Source organism: Bombyx mandarina, chromosome 26, assembly GCF_030267445.1.
Source record: "Bombyx mandarina strain Sakado chromosome 26, ASM3026744v2".
Taxonomy (NCBI): Eukaryota; Metazoa; Arthropoda; class Insecta; order Lepidoptera; family Bombycidae; genus Bombyx; species Bombyx mandarina.
Window position 1 is genome coordinate 129,205 of NC_143232.1, and position 21,435 is coordinate 150,639.

The 21,435-nt window shown below is 36.5% G+C and overlaps 2 protein-coding genes across 2 annotated transcripts in view; both read left to right on the plus strand.

The window, feature by feature from the left end:
• Positions 1-1,715: 1,715 nt before the first annotated feature.
• LOC114248683 (pyridoxal phosphate homeostasis protein) lies at positions 1,716-5,203 on the plus strand. Its single transcript, XM_089738811.1, has 4 exons — positions 1,716-1,997; positions 2,366-2,723; positions 3,490-3,731; positions 5,021-5,203. The coding sequence occupies exons 1-4, from the start codon at positions 1,881-1,883 to the stop codon at positions 5,090-5,092; spliced, it is 789 nt and encodes a 262-aa protein (XP_089594937.1). The 5' UTR covers positions 1,716-1,880; the 3' UTR covers positions 5,093-5,203.
• Positions 5,204-8,042: 2,839 nt separating this feature from the next.
• LOC114248700 (uncharacterized) overlaps positions 8,043-21,435 on the plus strand; it is a 38,122-nt gene continuing 24,729 nt past the window's right edge. The window contains exon 1 of the mRNA XM_028182058.2: positions 8,043-8,343. The gene's annotated coding sequence lies outside the window, so the exon portion shown is untranslated. The remainder of the gene's footprint in view (positions 8,344-21,435) is intronic.

Below are 21,435 nucleotides of genomic sequence, written 5' to 3' on the forward strand. Positions count from 1 at the left end.
GGTATTCCGTAGGATAGCTCACTCTAACCGGCGCCATCTAGGCGGGCTCCGGATAGCCTGCCGACCGAGAGGGCTGGTGGTCGTGGCGCCGACGACCGCCAGTCCGGCGTCCCGAGGGGGAGGGTGATGGGAGAGATGTGCTCCGCACTAAACACTTCACTTTCCCCCCTTTGCCTTGATAAGGCAAATTGCCTTGAAAAGGCAAATTGATATGAATGACGAATGTCAAATGTCAATTGATAACACTGAAGTCATAGACCTATATAGTAGGGACACGACATATTGTTCTATACGTACAATTGCTTATATAAATAGCACCCATTTTGAAGGCACACACATAAACATATATCTATCTCGTTCTTACTCAGCACTTTAACTCGCAAGAAAACAATATAACAGTATTTCAGTGCGTACATAAAATGAAACATGAATATACGTAAATGTCTCCGTCTCCGTCTAATGAGGCCGAAAATTCGCCATGTTTAGCGCGCCAAATATCATTGTCACGTCAGTTCGGCCGTCTGTTTTGGGTTGTACATTATTTATTGACTTTGATATCGATTTAATATGATTGCTTATATAAAATTTCTAATTTTATCATGCTTAAAACATACAAAAATAATAATTAAAACATATTTTATAGGATCTCAAGAAAGTCGATGCCCCAAAACTATATATATATATATATATATATATATATATATATATATATATATATATTTAAATTCATTATGGAGCCCTCATCCGAAACATAGATTATACACTTACTATATATTTGAATCCGAAATATCGGACACCATTTTTCGGTCGGAATCTATTCATCATGACACTAATCATAAATACCTCTTTAAAATATGTCATCAAAACATATTTAGACATTCTTTTTAGATATTTCGGGAAAAAGGCTACCGACAAATTCTCATCGGAACTATTTAAATAAAACAGTTTTATTCCGCAGTGAGTAAAACACTATTGTAAATTCGTTAAATATTAATTAATTAAGTGATTTTAGAGAGGAAGTCACAAGGAATGACGTTTGTAATTTCATTAACGAATAAATGTTCTGTAGGTGTTTTGTTTTATCAGGCGGTCCCTTGATAAGTTTAAAATTTGCGTGCGGTGCGGTAGTGCGGTGCACCTTCCTTGAGGTGCGCTGCGGTAGTGTGTTACGGACTTTAGAGTCAGCAAAACAATTAAAATAGATTGTAATAATCTAAGAAAAACACGTACTCAAAATACGATAACATTCAGCATGCTAGAAATGGGCTGATGGGACTGTACTATGCCATATCTTTATGTTTTGCGGCAAACGACAACTTTATAAAATCAGTGTAGCAAATTTTAAAAATCGTCATAACGTTTACTTGGAAAATTTGAAGCACGAACTCGTCTTAGATTTCACATAATATCTAAATCACATCATCTTTGCACATAACAATATACTTACTTCCTATTAAAGTATAAATTCTACAAATACATTCATACTCAACAATATTTAAAATAAAATAAGCCAAGAACGTTTATCGATAAAACCTACTGACATTAAAATCTTCTGGGCAGCACTAAAACCGCCATGTTTTGTGGCCAGATGACGTCACAGTGGCACGAATTTTTTGTTGACGTTTCATTTCCATAGGTTTCCTACTTCTCTAATATATTAAGTGTATAATCTATGGACTGAAGTAGATTGATAAATATTGATAATAAATCACTGCTACATTGATAGCATACTGAGTATTACTGAGTGTCCTTGATTCCTTGTCCTTTTAGAAAACACTTAGTTTTCACTTATCTGCGTGTTGTTCGACGCCATAAGATATCATTTATTGATTAATTTAACTATGTATTTAGTGGCGATTTAATTCATACTTTTTTGGTGGATGAGGATAATTAAATATTCAGTTATGACCAGTGAAGTTGATGCTAAAGTTGACATAATGTATGGATTGAAGACGATTCTTTCACAAATTGAAATTGCCGTGGCCAGAAGAAGTAAAGTAAGTATTTAAATCGAATTACATTTGTGTCAACAATGGGAGAAATATTTTAATGCAAGACCAGTTAAATTATAGTTTTTTTTTAAATTTATTTATATTGGTCCCTAACTACTATAATACAGAAATATTCAAGCAACATAATCTTGAACTTGATAAACACTATTAGTGTAATCATTTTTAGTTTATTATTAAGTTTTAACCTTGTAACTTGGAAGAAAAGTAATACAGAGAAATTCTTCAAAATGTTGTGATTATCTGTATATTTTCATATTATAGATCAAAATCCTTGATTTAATTTAAAAAAAATATTCTAATAATTGTGAAATATTAAATTAACTTGGTTGTAAAAAAATACTTTTAAATTTCAGGACCTACCTCAGATAGCACCAAGATTGGTTGCTGTATCAAAAATTAAACCTGTCGAACTTATTGTGGAAGCTTACAATGCTGGCCAGAGGCACTTCGGAGAAAACTATGTAAACGAATTAAGTGATAAAGCCAGTGATCCATTAATACTGGAAAAATGCAAAGACATTAAATGGCACTTCATTGGACATTTACAAACAAACAAGATTAACAAACTACTTGGTTCGCCAGGCTTGTTTATGGTTGAAACAGTTGATTCAGAAAAATTAGCGGATAATTTGAATAAGCAATGGTTGAAATATAGGAAGGAGAAGGAAAGATTGAGAGTTATGGTACAAGTTAATACTAGTGGTGAACAAGGTAACATGATTTACTTAATGAATGGTACTTTATATCTCTGGCTTATTCAACTTAATTTACTAATATGGATGTTAATTGTAGCTTGTCTAAGCTTATAAGTTAGCCCATTTTACTATTATTTTATAGGTTCTTATTATAATTTTCACATTAAATGAGTTCCTACGATATATTTTCTGTTGCACCTTAATTCTACTGAATATTTAACAATTTAACATTATTTACTGTATATTTTATTATAAAATTGTTAATAAATTGTGATTTGTCATGGCCTAAAGGATAAGACATCCAGTGCATTAAATTAATCTAAGCAATAAAAAAAAAATGGTGTCGAGCAATGCGTCGGTGTTTGAACCCTGAATGCGGTTACCAATTTTTTTTTATGAAATACGTACTGCGGAGCATGATCTCCAAATAATATTAGTTGTTATTATTATAGTACCCTAAACATGCTGTATTATGACTCAGTAATGCATTTCCTTTTAAAGTGTGGGACAGGAGCTATGTCTCATGTTTTGGGTGGCAATGTTCATGTTGTGATGTCTATGCACTCCAGTAACCATTTAACACCTGGTGGACTGTGAGCTTGATCTATTCATTAGAAAACAAATGGAAATTTAACCAAGCCAAGAATATCAACCATCTATATGGATGATAATGAGTACCTGGGAATTGTACACATAGTAGTCAGGGCAGTTAACCACAAAGCTAATGATGCTATTTAAGGTTTAAAAAGCTATTTTAATAAATACATTTCTGATTTCTTTAGCAAAAAGCGGCTTAGAACCATTGGAAACAACAAAAGCTGTTGAGCACATTCTCGAAAACTGTCCAAACCTAGATTTCCAGGGACTGATGACCATAGGGCAGTATGACTATGATATTACCAAAGGACCAAACCCTGACTTCCTGTGCCTAATAAAATGCAGGCAAGAAGTGTGTGAGAAGTTGAATTTGGATATCAAAGATGTTGAGTTATCAATGGGAATGTCTTCGGATTTTGCACATGCTGTAAGTTTTTGTACTTTGTTGAATTTATAGTTTTAGTTTGATTTACTTTATCATAGTGCTAAGAATACTATTATAAATTAATAGGGGTAGGCTCTCTTGTGATTTGGTATGGGTAAGGTACCACCACCCTGCTATTTCTAATGTAAAGCAGTAATATGTTTCATTTTGAAGGTTTTTCTTTTTTTTTCCTACCTAAGCTGATAGAGAGCCTTCAGAGGCTATGTCAGCGTAGCCCTGACGTGTAGGTGAGCTCTCAGGGCTCAAACCAGGAATTTTGAAGGATGGAGTTGGAGATGGATGGATCATTTTACTATAAAAAGTGGGGCCTTGAAACTCATGTCTCAAGATGTATTGGCCTTATGTTGTAAGTTACGTTTATGGGCTCCAGTCACCACCTAATACTAGAAAGGCCCATTCACCTAGATAAGCAATAAAAAAACTTCAAATAAGGTGTTAACAAAAGAGTTAAAATATTATTCAATTCTGCTGTGGCACTTTTATGTTATGAATATTTTCATTGGTATGGGCAAGTAAATTCAACAGTAACATAGCTTTTCATTTAAATATTTTGTTATAAAAAGAATATAACAAAATTAATAAAATGTGTAAGTACACCAAAAAGTTTATTTAAGTTTATTTAAAGTCTAGGTATATGGTTTTAGAGTAATATGTTTTGTTAATAAACATTTAATTTTTTTGATAATATGCCTTATTGCAAGTGTACATTTGTAGTTGCTATAATACCATTGTAGTTATGTGTCCTCACGGGTAATTGTTAATCTATAAACTTTCAAAATTTCATTGTTGCTGTAGAATATAACTTATTTATAAAAAAAGCCCTTTTTTTTTTGTGTGACCCAGTGTGGTCAGAGCGCGGAGAGCCCAATCTCGGCGGTCCATGCTAGAGTCATGGTCCAGACGGCTGGCTGATCCTTCGGTTTTTTTTTCCTGATAAAAAAGCCTACTGTGGTTTTTGTGGATACTTCACTTGAGACGGGTATTCACAAGATTCAAAGCTGTTGAGTCATCAATATACATCATACAATGATTTTTTGCTGTATATTGTACATACTCCTACATAGATTCTCCTCCATCTAAACCCCAAAAGCATAGTATCTTTAACAGAGTTATTGACTTTAAAAATCAACCTGAAACACCTGGTAATATGAAGGCTCACCAACCCCAAGACCAAAAAGAGGTGCTATTGCAGTCAGTGCAGTAATGTTTTAGTAGGAATTTAATTATATTGAAAACGCTAACCGTGTTCAATACCTGTATTTTTATTGCAGATTGAATTAGGCGCAACTACAGTTCGGGTTGGTTCTAATATTTTTGGAGCAAGGCCGCCGAAAAATTCATAAATCACGTTGCTTAGAAGTTATTTATAGGTTATTGAAATTTTAAACCATTAATTTGTAAAATGTATGTAATGTTTCTATAAAAGGGCTTCCAAAATAAATAAGATTAAAACGCATTTCTCATATTTACTATTTTTTATTACTTAGATGGTTGGACGAGCTCACAGCCCACCTGGTGTTAAGTGGCTACTGAAGCCCATAGACATATACAACGTAAGTGCGCCACCCACCTTGAGATATGAGTTCTGAGGTCTCAGTATAGTTGCAACGACTGCCCTTCAAACCGAAACGCATTACTGCTTCACGGCGGAAATAGGCAGGGTTGTGGCACCTACCCGTGCAGACTCACAAGAGGTCCTAACACCAGTAATTACGCAAATTATAATTTTGCGGTTTTGATTTTTATTACACGATGTTATTCCTTAACCGTGGAAGACAATCGCGAACATTTGTTAAGTACGTATTTCATTAGAAAAATTGGTACCCGGCTGCGGGATTCGAACACCGTTGCATCGTTAGATACGAATGCACCTGACGTCTTATACTTTAAACCACGACGACTTCTGTAAATATCGGAGTTGTGGAATTTTATGGTTAGCCTGTTGATATGTACATATAAAATTTTTAATTTTGCTCAGTTGACCATCACCAAAATGTAGAGTGAATATTTTTTTAATTTGTCAATAAAAAAATCGCATCTAAAAATATTCTAGTTACAATGTGCAGAACCTATTAATTCTTATTTGACAACAAGGGTAAATGAGGTGGAACCACCAAAACGTGTCTAAGCAAGGTTACGTAACTTGCCGGCTGCTGCGTGGGCCAGGTTAGGGTGAAGTCGGCAGCGGAATTGATAAGGGGACAATCGTCTAGCATTGCAGTCCTAAAAAAGCGTTTCGTTGTCTTCATATTCTTACGAATGGGTTAGAGATCCAGACCATTGTGGTGATTTTATATACCTAACCTATCACTGTGGTCTGTTGGCCAAACTAAGGAAGCCAGATTCCAAAGTTCTGAGGGAATGTTAAGTACGGGTCGCGTGAGCAAAAACGCCACTCGTAACTCAAGATAGAATGTATGCAAGTTTTTTAATGCGTCAACTTATAGCTGAAGGACTCTTACAGCTATAAGAGGGTAGAGCCTGCCAAGTTTAAACGACACAATCCTAGACCAACTTTATGTGAAAATGTATGGTCTATCCAGGATGACTTCATAATATCTGACCCATGGAACCGTCAACCTAAATGGTTACCTTCACTATAATTTAATGTATTTTCAGTGGGCTCGTATATGTTCCTTTCCGAATTGACCTAAGTGCATTATCTACGCGAATTGACGCGTTACCGTAAAATGGGGCGATTAGGGACAAATTCCAACTTTATGAGCAATTTTAAGGTAGTTGTTGATGTATATAATGCTATATCAGGATCAAAATAATTGAGTCTTGGGGGCATCTTTGTTGTCTAATTTAAAATTATGCAACTAGCATTCCAGTTTCAGCAAAAAATGCAAAAATAGGTGTAATCCCTATTTACCCGAAAATTGCGGACGAATTTGGGACGAAATGAGAAATTTGCTAGGGTTGGCACTACTTTTATTTTTATATATAGTTTTAATTTATTTATTTATTTAGTTGCACCAACAAAGTGATCATCAATAAAAAAAATTGAAAAACTGACAAAAGTACATGGCAGACATCACCTCAATTATAGGTGCAATCGACAGTGCAGTAACAACAATATATATATATTTATACATATATAGTGGGCTTTCTTAGAAACGGTTTATATTTCTCCGTTCTTGGTAAGTACTTAGGGGTTCTTTTATTATGTATTACTTAGACATTTTTGTCCACCTTGAGATTTCATTGATCTTGTTACATGTCTCTGCAAAATCGACTTACTTATATTAAATTGCTTATCTATTTCAACTAAAGACTTATTCCCAATTTCGCTTCGATAAACCAGATTTTTACCAACAAATTTAAAAAATATTGTTATAACTACATAGACAACCCTACAAACCTGTACCTATTTATACTTAGGTCGTTTCCATTTCACGTATTCTCATCCCAATTGACCCCTTTTTCGTTGTTATTTGTACCTAACACGTCCCCAATATCCCCAAAAACAACAGATTTTTACATGTATTTTTATTTAATCAAATACATTAAAACCAATAACAACTGAGACTTACCTTTAATATATATGCTGGTTTAAACACTAAATAACGTTTATAAATCATAGTCGTCTTCTATTATTATTAAATAAATAAAAGAGAGCAAAGTTTCTAGCACTAAAATAATTACCACCACAGGAAGTTAATTTGAAACGCGATTTTTTATAAGTTAGCAGTTATTATCATGCATATTCAGAGTTGTTTTGTGAACTTTCAACATTCTACTATTAAATTACAAAAAAATGGAAGATTTTGCAACGAATATAAAACTTATATTGAGCGTCGAAAGATTTTCCCGGTTTTTTCCCGATTCGCCTTTCAATCCCTAATCGCCCCATTTTACCGGTACTCTATATATGACTCTTTGGCGGGAACGCGAGGAGTGAAGTTGTGTAATTTGTTTTATTTTGTCTATTTAGTGTTTCTTCAGGTTTAAATTTGTAATAACGGTGGTTTATTAACTATTTAATATCTGTGAAAGTGCACAAATGTGGGAAAATGAAACAAAGCCGCTGGACGTAATTTCTCGGGATCCTCCAAAAAGTCCACTGAAACAATCTCAGTAAATAACCACCATTTTACTAAGATTATATTTCAACCTTAATCATCTTAATTTCATCATTAATCATCTCATTTCATTTCATTTCACTCCCATATTATCATTTTTCATAAAATTATGAATATAAATTAAATTAAGACATGACTTAAAGGTCTTAGTTACCGGGTCATAGAATTCCTTTAAAAAAATCTATTTGACTTTTCAAATTTGTTAATTGTCATGTTTCTCTGAATGTCGATTGTCGGCTGTCCGTTTGACTTTGTTGATCAAACAAGAGTCAAGAGTCGACTAAATTTTTAATGACGTTGCCGCGGGTTGACTGAGTGTTCGTGCTGTGTTAGTTTTTGTTTTTAAAAAAAAAAAATTATAATCAACAGCAGAAACCGAAGATAACACATAAATTTTGAGATCACCTAGGTTTTGATTGTTTGTTGAACTAAAAGAATTTGTGATGTTTTTTGTGTCAACAAGTTAGCATCCTGAATTGAAAGTTTGAATGAAACAAGGCCGCTACCCGGTAAGTACCTACTTGGTATTTAAGGATAACAGCTTTTAAAATTCAATGATTCATAAGCATATTTTTTCCTATTAATAAAAAGAAAGGAGTTACAGCTTTTCGATACAATTGCTAGATTTGTTTTATTATGTTACTTTGACCTAAAAAGTTTTATTGAATTTGCATTTAACACAGAACTGGAAAACGTTGAACGATGATTTTACCCGAAATAAATACTTATAGTCAAAAGAAAATTGTATTGATTGTGTGATGCTTAACTTTATTCTGAAAAATCGTGAACAAAATTCAAATGGTTAAGTTTTAATGTTGAAAAAAAAATAATTTTTAATAACAATCTCCTCGGTTACATACTTAATCTCTTTTTTTTTTTTTTTACTAAGATCTTAACTTGGAGAAGACATACTTAATAGAACATTAATATTTAGGAGAATGTAGAGAAATTCAGAAAATAGTTTATAATACGGTTGTATTGAATCATTTTACTGGTGGTAGGACCTGCCTATTTCTGCCGTGAAGTAGTAATGCATTTTGGTTTGAAAGGTGGGGCAGCCGTTGTAACTATACTTGAGACCTTAGAACTTAGGTCTCAAGGTGGGTTACGTCGTAAATGGCTATGGGCTCCAGTAACCACTTTACACCAAAGGGGGCTGTGAGCTCATCCACCCATCCTAGTAATAAAAAAAAATTTTAATCATTTCGTAGGCAGCGGCTTGGCTCTGCCCCTGGCATTGCTGACGTCCATGAGTGACGGTGACCACTTAACATTAGGTCGGCCGTATGCTGTCTGCTTACAAAGGCAATTAAAAAAAATTTACAGATTAATATGGAAAATAAAAAAAGACTAACTAAAATAATATTCAACACTACTTACATCATTGTAAGTATTGTTTGACATAAACATCAGAATAAAATTCTAAAATAAAAATAAAATACACGAAAAATTCATTTAGGCACTTAAAACAGAGCACAACTTTTGGTGCCGTTTGCGTCATTTGGACGTGCAACTCGAGCAAATTTAACGCTTGATCATTCATGGTCTTCAAATCGACATTCAGAAATTGTCTGGTTTTTTATTGTTATTGATTTCATATTATATTGATTATTGACATACATTTCAATTTTGTAAAGTCAGACTGGACTAAATTGTTTTAACCTACTTTGAAAAAGGAATAATGTATATTATTTATTTGAGACTTGGGTTATGTTAACAAATTTTAAGAATTCAATAGCCAAAGTACTGAGAGGACTCACATAAATTAATTGGTGGCATTCTTCTTTAGTCAAAATCAGCATAATTAAAAAAATCCATATCCACACTAGAAAATATTAAAAAAAAAAAAAATGGCATGGAACAAATTCCACCCCAGTGAAGATCAAGGGGCGACCTGAGGGGGTAGAGGCCGCGCGGCGCGCTACCAGCATTCTAGCGCGCTGCCGTGGAGTAATAGAGCGACCGGTCGACAGTGCATCGCGTCCCGACCCGGCAGGCTGGTTCTGATCCAGCGGGGTATTCCGGGACATCAGCGGCACCGTCTGGGCGGCCTGACGGGCTGCCGTACTGAGAGGGCCGACGTTTCAGAGCCTTCGATTCCCCTCGAAGGCTCCGTCGGCTGGGCGTCCTTGGGGTGAGCCGCGCCGTCTGGATGTAGTGTTGACCGCGGTAACCCCCCTACCTCATCCGGGTTCTGACCTCGGAGGGGATCGGACGTCGGGTGTAAGAGTGCAGGGGAGTCGTTTAGTGGGTAAGCCCGCGTTCTGCTCACAACACCATGCAGATCGTTGAGTCTCACATACCCCGCGCGCCCCTTTTGCGCGGGGACCTCGTAGGAGGTTCGGATCTCTAGCCGAAAAAAAAAAGGGAACAAATTCCAGATTTGCACATTGTGTTTACCATTAGTGAATTATTCAGTTTTATACTACATAAGCTTATACCACACAAAAGTTTTTATATTTTTTTGTGGAACCTTTTTGTAGGTGAAAATCAATGTTTGTTGAGAAGTTTTTGAAAACCTTTATGTCAAACAAGAGTGTTCTTATTTTATTCTTCAGCTTAATAGAATTAAATTGTCCCATAATCCAATTCTTATATCACTGAAAACCTCATTCAAGTTCATGCAGTTGTCAAGGTTGTTAACATTTTTGGAAATGAATGTATGAAAAATATTTGCTAGCTCTAGCCTAGATAAATTAAAACAGTCCCCAGTGGTAGATACCGCACAACATAACTTTGGGGTTCAGGGGAGCAGGCGAAGGTGGACCCATGATGTACACATGGAGGTACTGGGGTTCCCGCAGCCATTGTAGAGGAGCTCGATGGGGTTTAGTCGGCAGTCGTCTGTGAGGCGATATTTCGCACGCCTCTCTTAAGGCATAGGCTCCTATAGCCAAAACCCAAAACGCCAAAAACATCATGTTAAATACGTAACAGATTATATTTTTCTACATAATGAGCATAGTTTGTTTACTGTACTAGTAGCGTAGACAAAACGCATTGGAAAGTCGAAAGTACCCTTCACACAACACATTAAAGTCGTGATCCCAAATTAAAATTCCACTAAATGGTCTGATTGTTCTTTGATTGTGTACACACTGTAAAGTTAACCATGCTTATTAATCTTTAAAAAAAAAGAACTATGTACATGAGTTGAATTTTGTTTCTGAAACTACCTCGTACGTTAACCAACTCGCCCAAAAATGTAGAATGTACATGTAGTTGTACACGCCCAACGATATTGAGGATATTCATGCATTCACAGTAAATTCTTCCACGAGCACTTGGGCTTGTACACAAAACTGCGATGCGACGTCGCATCGTAAAAATCTACGTGCTCCCACGACGCATCGCAAGAACTTGCGAATTGATTTGCATCGCGCATTCCTGCGGTGTTAAAGGATTGTGGAATTGAACACCAATTGTGGAAGGGACACGTCTTGCCGCACAAAATCGCATTGCGGCAATTCGTGTCTCAGATAAGATGTGTGTTGCGAATTCGCGTCGGGCTGATTCGCAGTTTTGTGTACAAACCCTTAAGTCGCCCAATATGCTTAACACGTTGACTGCCATGTGGTCATCAGTGGTCTCTGCGGCGCACTAAAGTTATTATGTCGATTTCTTTCTTCGATCTTACTAAGTTGCCGGAATGTCTAGTAGACTCTAGGAAAGACGAATCCGAAGTTGCTTAGAGTGAATCTCTTTCTACGAGACCTTAAAGACTAAAACAAAAGAAATTAAAGGCAACCTAGGCGCTTATTTACAGAAATCGATATAAATTCAGATTGCCGCTGAGGGCACTGATAACCTACACGACAGTCAACGTGTTAATAATATATTTTTGCATTCGTAAAACCAAAGAGACGAGTGTTGTTATTTGTAACTTGACTGGCTTATCCATTGAGTACATGTATTTTTACATGGATACCAAGTTTCAAGTCAATCGGATGCATGGTTCAGTAGTTATAACGGAACATCCTTAAAACCGATGTAGATTTATATATTACTATAGATTAGTATTATATGTATCTGTTTATCCTTCTTAAATAACGTTAAGATGCATTTATTTTAAAATGTGTTATCAGATAAAAATCATAATAAAAAGAAAAACGGTACCCCATTAACGAAATACAGTCGGTCACGTTATCTGATGCGTAAACGTAAACGGCTTATGTACACTGCAAACCGGAACTCTTATTGTGAGGGGATAATTATAGAACGGGTTCACTGGAAAGGAAGAGGCTTCGGTTCCTTCTGTGTCCTCCTCCTCCTCCTTGCGTCGATAATCCTCAGTGCTGAGGGTCGTGGCCTCCTCTAAAAACTTTCTCCTGCATTATCTTGCACAATTCCTGCCTGTCCTCGGCTGTGTGGATAGCAACGTGGACTGAAGTATTGAGAGTGGAGCGTATCTGGTCCGATCAGCGCATTGGACTTCTGCCCCTGGGCCTTCTTCCGCATACCTTCCTTGTTACCAGCAGCTTTTCCAGATTGTCACCTCTCATGTGTACTTTCTTAAGAAAGCTTCATTTAATATACATACTCTCTCTGTGTATTGTATCCTTTTTCCCTACCTATTCGGTGATAGCCTAAGAGACTATTCCAACTACGCCAGGGCGGGTGGGTAGGTGAGGTCACAGGCTCTTTTTTTTATATCTAAACTGATAGCCTTGAGAGGCTAGCTCAGCGTAACATTAACTAGTAGGTGAGCTCACGGAACTCAAACCGGAGTAATGCTAACACTGACGCTAGCAAGAGAAGTGCTTCGCAGAATCTACCATTGGATCGGAATTGCGACTCACTGAGAAAATCCGGGGAGAAACTGAGTGGGCTGTGTCTATAGGTTAGTTCACTCGTGGAACTCCTCGTCGAGTTCGACGTTCTAAGCAATTAAAGAAATGCAATTAAATCAATTTTAAACTAGATATTCAAATTCGATCGGAGACCCAACGCAAAGTATACCAAATCTCGTCTTCTGATGAGGTAATCTGATATTTAAATACTGAATAAGTTGAACGTTCTTTCTGTTTAGCGTGCAACAATTTCAGCTGTAGGGCTGTCTAGGTTACTAGAAGGAATTTTGGTATAACTCACAGGGTAAAAAAAAAGACTTGTATTACTATCCACTGATGTCGATACACAGTAGGATTTGGCCTATCAATTAATGCGTATTGCGAGTAAGCTTTGTATAATCTCTATCGCACTAGTCATTCGTAGTGGGTGAAAGCTTAAGACGCTCGATGTACTCATATCGAGCTTTTTTTTCCTACCTATGCTGATAGCCTTGAGAGGTTATTTCAGCTTCACCCTAAAATGTAGCTGAGCTCACGGGGCTCACCCCGGAAGTGTTGCTAACACTGGCCCTAGCAAGAGCAGTGCTTCGCAGAATCTACCACCGGATCGGAAACGTGACCCACTGAGAAGATCCGGCGAGAAACTCAGTGTGCAATTCGAGCGATACTACTTTGCTGGTATTGAAATCCCGCAGGCATGCACCAACATTTTTAATCTAATACACATGTTCACGAATGACTTCCACAATGAACGACTAACATAATGTAATAAAAATCGAATCCGCAAAAATATTAATTCGTGTAATTACTAACACGTCAAGATTCAAGATGGGTGACGGAATTCACATTGTGATGTCTATGCTAACCAATTTTCCAACGTCTAGGCGACAAAAAGTGGCAGAAACCAATCCATTTGACAGTATCCATGAGCAACTCCTAAAAATGTTACCAGCCCCTTCGATACTGTACACAATATAAGCATATTTTTCTATTCTATGACTACCCTACAATTATACTTAATAATTTAACAGTTTGAAATTAAATTAGAAATATAGACAATGTTAATGTTACAAATGTGATACAATGTTTCAAAGAATAAATTTAAGCAAGTTTCCACGGTTAGGGTAGCCCTAAGATCGTATTACAATGGACAGATGTAATTCATACCGGTTATAAAGAACAGTGGTACGGACGAGGAAGAGGTCACGCTTCTGAATCGTTTTACGCGACGTTGCGCAACTTGCACCAGAATCGCTCAGGCGACTGCCGGTTCGATAGTAATTTACACGCGATTTCGTTGGTATATTGCGAACAGTCGATTGACAGCGCCCGTTCCAAACATTTGTGAATACCATAGATTAGCAACGCCCCAAATTTCTCGTCAAAAGCGAAGAATTCGCCGGAGATGGCAGCAATATACCAGCATACTGCGATCGCTAACCGGTATTTACGGGTGGTAGAGCCTTTATCAGACCATATCAGTGGGCTTTCACCATCCTTTTTTTCTGGAGTAACGCGATCAAGCCTTCCAGTCTGAAGGGTGGGATAGCCCATGCAGAATTGAGGCGTGAAACCCTGTGTCCCGATATGTGTGGTGGGTTTTATGTTTTGATGTCTAAGGTTCGATACTAGATGGATTGTCATTTCGTCTACTCGTCCCAACCAATAAGAGAAACTGCTTCGTAACAGACAGTAGTACAAGTAGATCCATTGTGACTGTCATTAAACACCTACAGCTCTAGCATTAGGTGCAGACACACGGACTGTGACACCGGTACTCTTAACGACGTGAAACCTAATCTATACATCAGCCTGACTCCGGTTTTCGCAGGGCCACGATTTCGATCCGGTAGTAGATGCATTCCTGTAGCAGCTACCAACATCCCTCCTAAAAAAAGAAAACAAGACAGCAAAAACAACAAACAGTACACAAACATTTTCTCCATTGTCCGTTGATCGATTAACTTTTTGTTTGTCTTCTAACTATAGACGACATTTAAGTGTATCAAAGTTTTGAAAGTGAATGAATGAATTTAGTGTAATGTAGTGTATCAAAGTTTTGGTGGCCCCGGTAAGCAACAAATTAAGGAACGGACGGTTAGCGTGCTATGGACATGTGATGCGTAGAGAGAAGATGCATGTGATTAGGAGATGTATGGAAATGGTAGTGCAAGGTAGAGGGGGAAGACGTCGACCGCAGAAGACATGGATGGAGTGTGTGAATGACGATATGAGAGAGAGAGGAGTGAGTGTTGAGATGACGGCTGATAGAAGAGAATGGAAGAGAAAAATTTGCTGTGCCGACCCCACCTAGTGGGATAAGGTGGAGAAAAAGAAGAAAGTTTTGGAAGTAATTTTTTTGCTTTGGTATGTATCAGTTACAAAACAAAAGAATGTTTGTATTATAATTAATATAAATCTAGATATTATCGTCGGATTTCATCGGGCAATCACTGGCTTACTGACTTAAAAGCAATTTATAAAGAGAATAAAACCGAACTCAAGATTCCGGTTTTATGCGTTAAAGCGGCATTTACTCGTAATTTATTAGACGCTTGTCTATTTAAGGTAAAACAATAAACAAAATAAATACTAGTTTAAAAAACTAACAAAATACGCTTTTATAGAAAATCCAACTATAAAATAGAAAATAAATTTGAATTAAAAATAGTGTAAGGAAAAACGATTTTATTGTAAAAAAGCGTGAGGTGCTTTTCAGGATATTATCAAAATAACCCTTCTACTCATATCTGTTCATAAAATATTTATTACTACTGATCCACGCTTTTTTTACAATAAAATAATTTATTCTTTTCTTTCTTTTTCTTCTATTTTTAATTCAAATTTATTCAAATTTATTTTCTATTTTTTAGTTGGATTTTCTATAAAAGCGTATTTTGTTAGATTTTTTTAAACTTCTATTTATCTTTAATTTTTTAGTTGAATTTCAATTTTTGTTTAATATTGAATTGTCATCGGTCCTTAATAAGTATACCAAATTTCGAGTTAATCCGACGTTTTGAAGGGGGTCAAAATCATGTTCAAAGATTCCGTTACAAACATACATACGTCTGAAGCTAATAAAAGCATATTAAAAATGCTGAGTACTACAATTATTATTTTTCATATAAAATAACTTTGCACACGTTTGCGCTTCTATCTGCAGTTTTGATTCTAGTTGCATAACTTCACATCGGGCCTGGTCGAGTCGCGCTCTCTTCAAATATCATTACAAGCCATTATGTGGGTATTCTCTTAAAATATTACCGGTGAAAACTTAACCGGTAATTTAATGTTTCGGTCGAGTGTAATTTCGGTTCGCTCTTGTTCGAAAGCCTTCTCGTATCGAATTTCTAAATGATTGGATTTGTCTATTGCATTTCTTTTCGTTGTGATAATAAAGAACTTTAAGAAAATTCGCATCGGCCCTTTTATAATATGGACTAGGGCCCGCCCCGGCTTCGCTTGGGAAGTAGCGCACGCGATGTAAAGAATTTTAGGTACTTAATTTTTTTTCAACACTGAGTTACATTATTGGAGTTTCGGTAAGGATCCCTAATTTTTTTTAAACTATAATAAATATAGCCTATGTCACTCGGGGATAGCGTAGCTTACCAACAGTGAAAGATTTTTTTAAATCGGTTCAGTAGTTTCGGAGCCTATTCAATACAAACAAACAAACAGATCGTTCCTCTTTATAATATTAGTATAGAAGTATAGATTACGACGTAATGGTGACGTACGAGGTGACAATTTGGAGAAGCTGCTGGTAACAGGCAAGGTATGCGGAAGAAGGCCCAGAGGCAGAAGTCCAATACGCTGGTCGGACCAGATACGCTCCACTCTCAGCACTTCAGTCCATGTAGCTATCCACACAGCCGAGGATAGGCAGGAATGACGCGGGATAATACAGGAGAAAGTTGTTAGAGGATGCCACGATCCTCAGCATTGAGGATTATGGACGCAAGGAGGAAAACGATGTAATAGACAAACGTGTTTATCGTATTTATGGTTGATTGAGCCCGTGGACAATCATAAGATATGAAAGTCTCAGTTTTAATGTAAAACCGCTGCCCCGTCCTTAAAATTGAAAAGTACGCGAAGACGCGTCTTCAAGTCGTATTTGTTTAATTTACGGAGATGAGAGTAAAAATTTGGGTGATATACAGTAATTGCGGTGGACATACTGAATAGCTATTGGAATAAAGGAATAAAGAGAGCTAGATTTTAAAGTTTTTAGCTTTAGGGAGGAACTGCGTGCCAAACTATACGCCAAGGATCGTCTAATCTGCTATCCAGTGTTAGCACAATCAAAATCAACATAGCTTGAGACTTACAGTTACAATTAATTATGGTTTAGATATAGATTACCCAATGCAGATTTTGCATTGTCAAATACAGACAATTGTACAATAAAGCTAGAAGGAATTCAAAAATGATTACAATCAAAGATTACGCATGCAGTATCCCTTGTAATCCCACCCCTACTGGCTGAGCCCGTGCTCGCCCACCTGTCCTGGTGAAACTGGAAAAGCTTCCATGCCACTAGTAATAGTTCCTTCCAAAGAAAATTCTCCGATAAGCGTCACCACACTACGCCGATCTATGAATACAAATGATTACTCTGTCATAAGAATCTAAATCAGGCTGACACGTTAATAATGTATTCATTTTATTAAAACTAGTGGTCCCGCAGTAGTCGAAATTCGACTATAATTAATTGGAATTGTAAGTTTGTACACTATTATGATTGTATTTTATACTTCCATAATCACAAATTTCGCCAAGACTACACTATAAAAAATATTAACAAAGACAAACAATATATAATTATAATCTATTCTCAATTTGAGAACAGACGTCAAGAACAAAAGTTTGACAATAAATAGTATGCATGCGTGTGTGCGTCAAATATTTGGTATGTAGTGTGTGTAAGGTTTTCTTTATTGATTTACTGTGTCTTTTATGCACTATTTAAAAAAAATATTAGCATTGTGCACGTCTTCTCTATATTCTCTATTAATGTGGGAAATTTCATACTGCTCCGTCCGCGCAATTTTCGTAAAAAGGGATATAAAGTTTTTGCTTCACGTATTAATTTTATTAAAATATGCATGGCTAAAAAATAGTGGCATCGGTTTTATCACAATAACGTTTTTTAAGCCTTTAGCATTGTCGTCGTGACGTCACTGTTTCGAGATATATATCTCAATATTATGTCTGATTTAAAATCAATTCAGGTATCTAGTAACATTGGTAATATCATACCACATTCATTCGACCGAATAAAGAATTCAGATGACTATCCAGCTCGAACAATGAGAAGGTCAGTGAGATACCATCGTATTCCAAATTGAATATTTTCATCATATTCACACAGTTACGTAGCTGTTACTAATCGACGCTAACAGAATGTTGCCCTAACAGAAACAATACCGTCAGTTCAAGAACGATCGCTGTGGAACTCAAACTCACCGTTTTAACTGTACATCAAGCCTATAGTTAACCGTGCGTGTTCATTTATTCCGGTTAATTAATAAATGACTTGTGTTTACGTAATTGGCCGATGTTGGTGAGGTCTTGAAACGTCAGGCGAAATTTTAAAGGTAAATAATTTCCGTTGCAAAGCTTAAACGGTGTGTTTGTCGTGAGTCTTTAATCAAAGAACGAAAAGAGATTTCACCGGACTTTCGATTTTTCGTTTTCATTAAGTAATTTTACCGATACGCTTTTTCCTCTTGATGCTAGTTTGGAAACTATTAAATAAATTATATTCTCTACTAGCGACCCGCCCTCGCTTCGCTTCGGAAACATTAAATTTTGTTATTGATAGCCGAAGCCGGCCATATTGCGCGCGCAACGACAATAACTGCGGGTGACGCCGCTGGGCGAAGCTAGTCTAAAAAAAGTAGCCTAAGTTACTCCTTATATCATCAGCTACCTATCAGTGAAAGTCCCGTCAAAATCGGTCCAGCCGTTCCAGAGATTAGCCGGAACAAACAGACAGACAGACATACAGACAAAAATTATAAAAAAATTTATTTTGGTGTATGTATTTTATATATATATTCATATGCATGTAGTAAAAAGCGGCTATGTCAATATTAAAAACAGACACACCAGTTTTATTTATATGTATAGATTTAAGAAATTGTATTGTATATTAAGCGTGCATAATTGAAAAGGCTGTTCGTTTTGAATGTAGAAAATAAAACAGACGCGAATCGCGCACCTAAATACCCCCCTAAAGGTTACCGACCGAAAAACATGTTCAAATTCTAACAATAATATCACTTGAGCTGTTACGTGTTTAAGGTTGTCGAAGATGAATTTGGCATTTAGATATTGCTAAATGCAAAGGTCTAAAAATCTACTGTATAGCGTCTTATTCATTTTGAAATATAGGTTGGTGTCATGGTGTCTAAATCGGTGCATAGAAACGAAAGTTTCAGTTTGGTGTACGTTGGTTATTTGAGAAAATAAAAGCTTTTGATCTTGCGTGGATATCAATTTCGGAGCACCGAACCGATTCCACCCATCAGCTCTTCCCAGCGTTCCGATTCGGTACAATGCTCGCCCTTTCAACTACTAGTGTAGACTCTGGGACTGAATTCAAGGGTAACTTGGATCATTTTGTTCCCTTTGTATTTTTTTTATTGGACGTGCTCACAGCCCACCTGGTGTTAAGTGGTTACTGGAGCCCATAGACATCTACAACGTAAATGCGCCACCCACCTTGAGATATAAGTTCTAAGGTCTCAGTATAGTTACAGCGGCTGCCCTAGCCTTTACACCGAAACGCATTACTGCTTCACGGCAAAAATAGGCAGGGCGGTGGTACCTACCCGTGCGGACTCACAGGTCCGCACGAGGTCCTACCACCAGTAATTACGCAAATTATAATTTTGCGGGTTTCATTTTTATTACACGATGTTATTCCTTCACCGTGGAAGTCAATCGTGAACATTTGTTAAGTACGTATTTCATTAGAAAAATTGGTATTCGAACACCGGTGCATCGCTACATACGAATGCACCGGACGTCTTATCCTTTGGGCCCCGATGACTCCTCAAGATCGTCCTCCGGCAATTTTCTGAAAAATAGCTTTAGAACTTCTTCAATTTAGCATCGCTCAACCCTCTACTATGGCCGATTTAATCTCTACTACCCAGAATCGCTGCGTCTATCCACATTGTGTTCCACGAGACATACTTTGCGATCTGCTATCCATATTTACGCGCTATTTTCTTACACCGCTTATCCCCTTACAATAGCGGTGCAGACCTCCATGGCGAAAGTGATAACTAACCAGTGTGCTTAGTGCGAATTTTTTAACGTTCTCGATAGCGTAAAAGTTAGCTCATATTTGTATGGAATGGGATCGTTTGCGTACGTTTGCCGCTAGGGGCGCTGTTCCAACTGCATACAAAATTGGGTTAACTTTTACGCTATCGAGAAAGTTAAAAAACTCGCACTAAGCACACAGTACGAGTGGTTCGTTAATGTGCCATCGACGGCAATTAATAAGACCACAATCTCACTAATGTAGGTACATTTAAATGTGCCTCGAGCATCTATTAAATACACATGACCCGCATTACAGAACGAGTTTGCGTAGACCAGACGACATTATCGACTAGTAACTTTTAAGTGAACAGGAAATTGTTGTTGATGTGGTAATTTCTAAACTAGACTCGATAGTACGTCGTACTGACACACAAATCCGTAGTGAGATGCGAAAAGGAAAATATTATTTTCCATATATAGGTACCTAACTTGTTTTGTTGTATTAGGAAGATCGCGTTGGTGCAACTTGTAATATCTATTTCTACCAACGACTATCCAATAATTAATTGAAGATGCAGTCGCGAAGGAGCTGTTAAGTCTCATTCGGACTCTTGTGAGTCCGCACGGGTGGGTACCACCACCCTGCCTATTTCTGCCCTGAAGCAGTAATGCGTTTCGGTTTGAAGGGTAGGGCAGCCGTTGTAACTATACTTGAGACCTTAGAACCTATATCTCAAGGTGGGTGGCGCATTTACGTTGTAGATGCCTATGGGCTCTGTTACACGGCCCTTCTCAAACTTCTTTTTAAAAAAAACACAAAAAACTTTTCACGACTAAACTGTCTTTTATTAGACTTTCACAATTTTACAACACTATTGTTGACTTCTCAAACTTATGTATGCTCGCGACGGCTTCCAGATTCTAACTGGTTAATCAATATGATTTGATTTTACATGAAAGCTAAAAATGATGACTCTAATGGAAAACACAGTTAGCTTGTAAACGAGCTGATTAGGGCAAAGCTGCTTTGTAGAGTAGTGTGTAACAGCTCCCCCTTTTTGACGAAGCTTCATCCTCAATAAGATGAAGCGTAGTTAAACGAAAATAATATAAAATTTGAGGAGTCATTACAAAATCATTAAATCATTAAATTGAAAATAGAAAATAAAACAGAAAATATTGAAAATTCGTTCTTAATAATATTTATAAAATTAAAGTTAGGAATTAGTATTAAAATTAACATTACAATGTATGTTTAAACTTGTATAAAACATTCAAAATTAGAATTAGAAAAATTAGAATTAGAAAATTATATAAAATATTATTCATGTTTAATATAAGTATAATTTTTTTTATTAAGTTATTAAATTAGAAATTTAGATTTCTGTTTGAAGAGGATTGATCCTTATTATAAATAGTAGATTTATAATTATGCTTCTGCCTAATTGGCAAAGATTGTATAGACATTTTATCTTCATCATTGGATGATATCTCAGTCATCTCGATAGAATTTGAAACTTTAGA

Bases quoted from the DNA above. Each gene is read 5' to 3' on its own strand.
- LOC114248683 (XM_089738811.1), top strand. From the start codon at position 1,881: ATGAGGATAATTAAATATTCAGTTATGACCAGTGAAGTTGATGCTAAA. The intron at 1,998-2,365 runs GTAAGTATTTAA...TTTAAATTTCAG, and splicing joins CCGTGGCCAGAAGAAGTAAA to GACCTACCTCAGATAGCACC. The intron at 2,724-3,489 runs GTAACATGATTT...TGATTTCTTTAG, and splicing joins TAATACTAGTGGTGAACAAG to CAAAAAGCGGCTTAGAACCA.